This window comes from Grus americana, chromosome 12 (assembly GCF_028858705.1).
Source record: "Grus americana isolate bGruAme1 chromosome 12, bGruAme1.mat, whole genome shotgun sequence".
Lineage (NCBI taxonomy): Eukaryota > Metazoa > Chordata > Aves > Gruiformes > Gruidae > Grus > Grus americana.
Window position 1 is genome coordinate 19,337,103 of NC_072863.1, and position 9,020 is coordinate 19,346,122.

A 9,020-nucleotide genomic window follows, 5' to 3' on the forward strand; every position below is an offset into this window, starting at 1 on the left:
CTGGCAAAGTCCACAAACAAAAATTCCCCAGGGCTCCTTCCAGCATCCCCCAGGCTTTTGCTGTCTCTAAAAAGCAGGGCTCCCTTTCACGATGGGCAGCTCCAGTGCGTTCAGCATCATGCAGTGATACTCGGTCTGTTCTGAAGTTTCCTTTTGAAAAGACTGATGCTGCTCTGCACTCTGGTGTAGCTGCTGCGATGGCTAAAAGCTTCGCATGCCTTAATTATTTTTTTTAATATGATAGAGCTATTTTTGTTCCTGAAAATTAATATAGCAAAGGAGAACCAGATAAGATAAAGATCTGCCTGAGTTGTATCCTGGGTGTAGACTTCTGTACTGCCACACAGCAATTCAAACTTGATCTGCTGGTGTGACCTTTTGTCGCTGGAAATTAGTTGTGGGGTAAAACAAATGCTTTTGGTCCCAAAGCCCAGGTAGTATTTCCGCTCCCCTGCCTCAGGTAGTCATTTGGAGGGCAAAAGGGACATGAGATGGGTAGTTTCTCAACTGCAGACCCCTCCCTCAGCTGTACACTCCAAAGCTGGTTAAGCCCTTCAGTGCTGCCTGTTAGGGAAACCCAGTAGCCTGCCTCCCAAGCATCCCTGCCAGAGTGCTGTGGTTAATTAGTGCTGACACAGTGCAGAGTCCTGAAGGATAACGAGCTCAGAGGGAGTTTGCATGTTTTACATTAACAAAACTAAAAAAGAAGTATGACCAGAACTAATAAAGCAAAAGGAACTATACTGTTCATGCTGCACAAAGTGGCCATCTAATTTCCTAATAACTAACCCCATTGTGCTAGCCTGCAATAATTTACTCACGATTTACCTCTGCCAGTTATGTTAGTGGAAGGGATTTCCTTGTACAAGGGCTGAGTCGCAGCCATCTCCATAGCACAGATAGCATGTGTTTACCCTGTGTTCAAAGCCAGACAAGTTCCTCTGCATGCACATCCAGTAGCTAATTAATTCACATCAATCTCCAAAATGAGGATACCCGCACAACTGAGTAACTGCCCCATCGGCACATATTACCCGGATGAATGATATCTGTCTCTGTGCCCCTTGTTGGAGAATTGCTCCAATGTTTTATGCTTTCTGTCACACCAGAGATGGTAAACTTTCATAAATTCCAGGGGAAAAAAATCAACAAAACCACTCATAGCAATATAACACACTTTTTTGAGAACTAAGGAGTGGTTTTTGACATCCTCTCCATAAAGGCTGCAGCGTTAGTGTGAGTTTATTCACCATATGGACTGTGTCAGGCTTTGGCTTCATTTCAGAGCATCTGTAAGATGCTTCCTTAACCTCTCCTGTGTTTTTCTTCATAGCAATCGAATGAGCTTTATCTCACCAGAAAGAGACGGTATTAATTCAGCAAGAATATTTGCCAATTCAGTTTCCGGAGAAGAGGAAGAAAGTTACATTCATATGGTAATCTTCATTTTCACACAGCCATCCTTTGCTTTATTCTGCTCTGTCACATTGATGGAGAATGCAGAAGTTTGTTTTCTAAGAAAAAATGTTGAGGAGGTTTGTCCTTTGCCTTCTGTTTTTTAAAAAAATGATGAAACGGTTTTAAACCAAAGACACTGGGACCAATTTACAGAGAGATAAGGGAAGCCCTTCTTCTGCTCTGCAGAACTCAGCTGTTCGCCCACGAATGTTGCTGAGCAGTTCCAAGAGATCACAGGGATCAGCCATATTTACATGAGAACTCATTAATGCAAATGAAAATTAAATCTTTTCACCTTTTAAAAGTGTGCCCTGCAAAATCTCCTAGGAAATGACAGAAAGCCGTTAGTGCACTTCCTAAAGAAACACACCAAATATTGTGCAGAAACAGAACTCCCATTAAAGTCTCTTATTGCTTCTGCTTTGGCTGGTGGCACTAACCCCACTTCCCATCCCATGAAAGAAGAACATCTGGCTTTGTGGCTTCCTTTTCTTCATTCACTCTTTAGCCATATCTTGCAAAAGACCAGAATCTCAGTTTCCTCTGAATTTTAGGTGGAAATGGATCGCAAATCCCTTGATCTGAGCCCATGTCTACAGATTTGGCTCCATAGCCAAAGCCCAATGGCAATGGCTATAGAAATATATTGCAAAACTGACCACAATCTCCATGAACCATAGTCTCAAATTTTAACCCACACCTCTACTAGATCAAAATCTGCTCAGGAGGGCAGTTCCATTTGTAACTACTCCCCAGCTGATTTTTCTAGTCAAATAAAACCTTCCCTACGTTTGTGGTCATCTGTGATTTTCCTGAGATTAATTTTCAGTTGCTAGATTTGAACAATTATTGCCATTTCTTAAAATTCATAGAACGATGATGGTTAAGAGGGCACCCCTGCAGATCCGAGCCTTCCAAGGGCCTGGGATGAGAAGCTGGACACAAGTCCTTCCTGATAACGTTGAATGAAAATCAGCCTGGTTTGCTTCTTTTGCCATAATTACCAGGAGAAAAAGGTTCTCACAGTTTCTTTATGTCATCCCACAATTAATCAGTGTTATACTATGGTTAGTCACCAAATACACCCTTGGCAGAGAAAATTATGTGGGTGCTGACCCTCCTCACTTGCATTCTGCCAGATGAGTCTCCCACCTCACAGTTGTAGTCCTGCTTCCTTTTAGGATCCTGTTTTAAGAGCTTTAAAAGTTTCTCTTCTTTCCCGACAGGAACACAGACAGGCAACATCTCCATACAGTGGTGCTTTTCCATGGACAAGGAAATCTAACCTTGATTACTTAGCATTGGATTTTAATTCTGCTTCCCCATCCCCTGTACAGAAGGTATGAGTCATTTGAAAAACCCCACAGCCTCCTCTTTTTTTGTCTGCTGGGAGGAAACCAAGACCGAGAGTTACCACTCTGCTAGCTGTCCCAAGTATCGTGATGAAGCCAGTTGTGTTTCCAGCAGACTGCATTTGTGGCAGGCTCAAGATTAATATAATAAAAGCACTATTAGAGTGCTGACAAGGTGTCCTTAATGTGACTCATAGGGATGCCATTAACACGAGCTCGGCAGAGGGCACAAGACTGCACTGGGATGTGCAGCCATGAGGACTTGTGGGCAAGCTTGTTGGTGCTCGCAGGATCTCTGCATGCTCTTTCACTTTCATCAAGTCTCCACAAACCCTTTCCTGCTAGTTTTTCCCCAAATCTCTTTCCAGTAACAAGTTTACAGCCCATGATAAATTCACAGGATAAAACTGTACCATCTCTTGTAACATGGCAAAATGTGCATCTTTATTCTTGCATCACCAAAAGCATTTCAATTTCCTTAGCAATGCTGAGAAAATACAGTCCTTGTTCCAAAGAGCTTATAACCTGCCCAGGTGGTGGGTAGGTACCACTGCAAAGCAATGAACTGTTGTCGATTTGGGCCGGTTTATGTCCCGTGTATCATCTTTCCCCATCAGCTAATACTCCTGGATGCAAAAGACTCAAAATCCCTAAGCTTTCTTATTTAAAACCTCCCTGTAGTTAAAATGCAGTTAGGTTATCCCTGCAGCAGGATCACTTGGATGAGAAGAGAATGATTATCTGCATGGAAATAGCCAGAACAGCACGTTTCCCTCGCTCGCTGTGCTGGGCTGAGTGACAGGGTGACAGATGGATAATTATAGCTAAAGCAGGCTGTAAAGCAATGCTTTTGTCAGTGGATGTCACTGTGAGCTTCAAGGTGAAGCGAAGCAATCAAGGAACAAGGGAAAGGGAAAACAGAAAATCAAGCAAAGATTCACTAGCCTCCCTTTTCAACCCTAAAATTAATGCGTTGGTTTTTTCCTCTCTCTCCCACAGAAACCTTTTCTCTCTGAGGAGCAGAGAGTGGACTATGTCCAGGTAGATGAACAGAAGACTCAGGCTTTACAGAACACTAAGCAGGAATGGACAGATGAGAGGCAATCGAAAGTTTAAAGGAAGAAGACTTGAGATCTGGAGGATTTTTTTTTTTGCACTGGAACCACAATGTTAATGAAGCAGCTATCACAGTAGAGTTCAAAGGCAGAGAGAGAGTTGTAAGATGCTTACGGTCTGTAGAGGGATGGCATTTTAATGGAAACCTTTGATTTCGGCTGGAAATAGTATGTTGAACGAGTGGTTCACTGATGATTAAAGTAATGCATTACCCTTTTTACTGCCCTTACCAGTAAGCTACATGGTACCATTTTCTGGCATGATTCTGCAACGAGTCATACACTTAATGTTAACAAATCCACTACATGTTGCATTAATCTAGTTAGTCCTGCCTTCTTCCTCTGTTGCATAATTCCTAGTTGCTAAAGCTATTTTTTGATATTCTTTCAAACACTGCAGGTGCTCAGAGTGCTTTCACGGCAGCGGGCATCTGACAGGTATTGGTGACTAATCAACTAAGGGCTAAAATACTGAAACAATAAAAAGAACTTTTTGAATATATAGTGCTTAAGCAAAGAGAATTTTGGAAAATATTTTTCCCCTGGGTTTAAAAGGTCTGACTCTGAGCTATTGCTGTCAGAAACTCAAAGCAAGACTATGTACCAATGGGACTGGAACGCGTGGTCTTTGACCCTCTGGACGACAGTCGTCGTATTAAGCTGCTTCTCTCCGTTGTGGCTTATACTTGTCGCCTTTCTGTCTGATTCCTACTGATGTTTTCTCCCCTATCTTGAGGAGTGTCTTTGGCACAGCACAGCTGCTCCTCTAGCAGGAGGCTGCAGGCGCGCAGCTCTTGGCTGGCCAAAAAATAGAAAGGGAAGCTGTGAGCCTGTTTCTGCAAGTCTTGGGAGAACTGGCAAAGGATCAAGAATGCTTTCATCCGAACTGCAGAAGAAATGCCATTGGAATTGCTGGTAGCAGTCCTCAAACTGATTGTTTCACTAGACCCACCCCAAAAAAAAAAGAGAATTAGGAAGTGCAGCGTGCTCCGAGAGAGGCTAGCAGGCCTGCCAAAATAAAACAACAATACGCTTATGCGGCGTGAGGACCTCTGGGTTCAGGAAGCTTATCTACCTTGGGACTTGTTACAGGCACTATCTCAGGATCACATATGTGTATAGTTTATAACATATTTAACTTTAAAAGCTTGGCTGCAATCTTTATCTTAAGGTGGCACACAGCCACTTGAATCGTGGAAGTACGTAGTACCGCTGAGTGACCCACACTGGATTTGATCTTGCAGGCTCTGCTCGTGCAGGTAAGTCCCACTAGCCGTAAGAGGTCTGATCCTGCCCGCAAGGACAGACAGCCAGGACACTTAACGGAACATTTCCTCTTTGACAGTGTCAAGTCAGTGGCCTCTCTTCACGTGCCTGTTGCTACCATGTTGTATTACTGTAATCTGACATCCCAAAAATGCTGATTTACCAAACAGAGGTCGTAGAAATGTTATTGCAGAAACCACTGGCGTTTCAAGGCTCCTACTTACTGTCCCCCGTGCACCCATTCTGCTTCAGCCATTTGGGCACTCTGGGAGGCTGAGAGACGCGGCCGAGTCGCGCGTCCTGCTGGGAGAGGCAGCGCAGCTAACAGAAACACCGTTTTTCTCCTACCTCAAGAGAGCCGAAGCGCTTGCAAATCTCGCTGCTTCTTTGGAGCAAATACAAAGCTGGGGAATCTGTGGTGACCAGGCTCTTAGCGGCTTACCCTGTGAGAACAACAAGGTTCACCAGCGCCTTTATTGACTCTGGGGCAAACTGGGCACCCAGCCCTTCGGGCATAAAGTGTCCTGGACTAGAGCTGCTTGGAAAAGCGGGATTTATACTGCAGATAGCTGACCTGCTGTTTCCTCCCACTCTGTTCCTCCCCACAAGCTCTAAAATGAAAGTTAATGTTCAAAAAAGTTTTGAAAAGAATTCAGACTTATCCATATAAATCTTGTCTGTCTGGTGTGAAATTTAGTTTGTTGAAAACCCAACTGTTTTGTCCTAAAACTGATGTAGGAGCGCCCTGAGCAGCCGTGCCCTGGGTGTGGTGTTGCTACAGGGGAAGTGGGTTTGGGGAGAGGCGGTGCAGATCTGCGCCTCCTCGGAGGCGTTAAGAGAGAGGTAAGCAAGAAAGAGCCGCAGTTACAGAGACATTTGCCTTTTCTGCTCAAAAGAATTGCCTTTCTTTCAAGGTGTACAAATAATACATGTTACTGAAAGCTTTTGGTGTATGCTGCAGTGCTGAAAGAGTGAAAAGCCCAGCTAAGACATGTATTACAATAGGGGACAGAAAACATGGGGCAGGTAAAATTATGCTATGCTGCTGCAGATCCCAAATTGCAGAGCGATGGCATGGCAGCCTCCGATGCAGATTGCGATAGCATACAAATCAGCTCATGTCGGGCTGGAGTGTTTCTTTTCACGCTGTCAGAAACTCTTCTGAAAAACACCACATTATTGGAGACGACTGGCTTGCTTGTTATTCTAGTTTATTGTAAAAAATACTTCAACTTTGACAATCCTGGCTAATGGATCATTTAGAAGTTTAGAAAAGAAAGAGCTCTGTTGGTATTTCCCCCCCCCCCCCAAAAGGACATAAACGTACAGGTTGGCAGGGACTGTCCTTGGATGAGAAGGGTCCCCTTTCAACTTCCACGTGTCCCCTGCTTGCCCCCACCGCTCTCTTATCTTGATCAAATGCTGCTCACTGGTTTCTAACTTTCACTTTTTAACTAAGAGCTACTTTGAGGGTTTACTCAAATTTTTCATTTAAGGTCTTTTTTTACCCGCTGCTCCAGGGTCCGTGCCGTGCATTCTTGTGGAAGCACAACACACGAAACAGGAGCAATTAAATAAAAAACACACAAAAAAAGTTTTAAAAGCAGAGCAGTCCTCCCCCAAGGCTTTTTGTGTGTTTGTTTGTTTTAGTCAAAGTCCACAATACTCCGAAGAGGGTAATGAGGAGGAGGATGGTGGGAGGACGGCAAACACCGAATCTGCTGTGGCCACCCCATCCTTAAGGATTTTTGGTGTGAACGGAACCACGGCAGCCCCTGTGAGTCACTGTTTAATTAAGTCTGTTCTTAAATACTGATCCCTTGGCCAAAGAGGAAAGAAAACCTGCGAAAGCACCTGAAAACTGAGTCAGCTTTTGACAACGTCACGTCTGAAAATGTAGCCGGGGCAAAGAGCCCTTGGTGAGCCCTGGCCAGCCAGGCACGCTCCCGGTGGCGGCGTCTTTTTGCTGCGGGTCTGTTATGTTGTTATTTGTATGTATTTCTTTAAAAAAGTATCGTGAGAGCTGATGCAGAGAGAGAGGCTCTGCACCTAAATGAGCATGGGGCGGCCAGCCGTCCCTTAGGAAACTCTCGTCTCCTGGGGGAGCTGGCATTGCCCGGCTCAGGACTTGTAGTGCCTTCTCTAGCACCGCTGGGCTTTCTCGGTTAAAATGGAGAGGAACGCTAAATGAGCAGAAGAGGTTTTGCTTAATTGGAAATGTCGCTCTGTGGAGTAGCCAGATGACGCTTGGTTGCAGGACGATGTAGAAAACAAACAAGCTAAATGGTCTTGGTCCTGTGGTTATTGTTAGGGCTGTCAGCTGGATTCCCCCCGCTGTCGGCACGGCACGGGAGGGAGCTCATCAGGGTCTCTTACTGAAATTGTCTGTGGCCACTGAATGCACAAATAGCCTGCGTCAAATGCCTGCTTGAAATACATCCTAAAGGATCGTAAAGAAATCAGTCTGATCTGAACTGCTTTCCCGGAGCGAGCGGGATTTCAGTACTCGCTGGGAGTTACGCGCATTCCCAAGGTCTGTACTCAGTTTGGGTTTAATATGGCCTTATTCTGCAGACTTTCACTGAGCACGCATTTGAGCAAGGTGTAGCAGGATCCAAGACTAGTTTGCTTTTTGGTCTAAACTGTAATTTCCGTTTATAATTCCTTTATTACAGGAGGCAGCATTAAATTCCTTACTGGCAAATAGGAACACTTTACCTGAGAAATGTCAACAGCCGTTTCACTTGAGCCCGGTGTTTTCAACCAGCTCACTTTCGCCAATGATAGCGCCCGTTCTCTTCCATGTCACTAATTACATCATAGATGTTGATTTTGGAGTTGCATTCCTTGAAGTGAGTCAGTGGTTTAGTAATTCAAAGACCATCAGATGCTGTGATGAGAATGAAGCACAGGGCAATGCCTTTCCTTTGTTCCCCTGTTCTGCAAAAATTGCTCAGGTTTTAAAAAAAAAAACGCCACCAAAATAGCAGACTTTTGCCATGTCAAAGCCAGAATGTTTTTTGTTCAAATAAAAACAAACTTTGGTCTTGTGCAAATGAAGCATTATACGTTTTTTGTATTTGTAAGTCTATGGGGAAGCATTAAACAGTCATCTCTGTTACGAAGGAGTAAGTCACTGATAGAGGGAAGGGGCTCGCCTTCCTGATGTTTCATTGTAATGTTTGTTGTATATATTTGCACATTAGACTGTGTATCTTTTTTTTAATAAATTAATATAAAATGTAGCTGTGATGTTTAATTATTTTGATAAGCAAAAGTGCTCATGGGGAAAACTTCCACATTTTTCCTTTCATGCTTTTTCCAGTTTTTAATCTCCTATTAGGCTGTGACTTGTTCATATAGATTATTTGGATGCAAATTCAAACAAATTTGCAAGCAAATTTCATATGCTTTTGTATCAGGAAAATTACTTGCAGGTGACTTGAGAAACAAAGAACGATGACGTTGCGACCTGGGCTCGTGCCTGCATCCTCTGGGGGCCTGGGCAAGTCGCAGCCCCCCGAGCTGTAGCCAACGAGCAGGAAGGGGCAGCGCTTACTGACCAAAGACGTCGTCTACGAGCCCAGATTTGTTCAGCATATGCTCCGGGCTTGGATACAAAGACTAATTGTTATTTAACCTCATCCTTTAATTGCTCTGCGCTGAGGAGCGTGGTTGCTGTTAATGTAATTTCCACACGCGGCGAGCTGGGGATGTGGGATCCTTTCAACACGCGCGTCTCGGGGTTTCGAAGATGAAACGAGGCAGTCCATGGGAGCAGAGCTGAGCAAGTCTGGCTGCTAGCAAGCAAGGTAGTTTGGGAAATAGT

At 44.3% G+C, this 9,020-nt stretch overlaps 1 protein-coding gene across 5 annotated transcripts in view; it reads left to right on the plus strand.

The window, feature by feature from the left end:
• Positions 1 to 8,397, plus strand: part of GAB3 (GRB2 associated binding protein 3) — an 80,431-nt gene extending 72,034 nt beyond the window's left edge. For 4 of the 5 annotated variants that reach the window (XM_054839730.1, XM_054839727.1, XM_054839728.1 and 1 more), the window contains 3 exons: positions 1,334 to 1,436; positions 2,685 to 2,798; positions 3,810 to 8,397. In XM_054839730.1, coding sequence (XP_054695705.1) covers positions 1,334 to 1,436; positions 2,685 to 2,798; positions 3,810 to 3,926 — 334 coding nt within the window. In that variant the 3' untranslated portion in view covers positions 3,927 to 8,397. The remainder of the gene's footprint in view (positions 1 to 1,333; positions 1,437 to 2,684; positions 2,799 to 3,809) is intronic. The other variant, XM_054839731.1, reaches the window with a different exon arrangement.
• Positions 8,398 to 9,020: the final 623 nt, after the last annotated feature.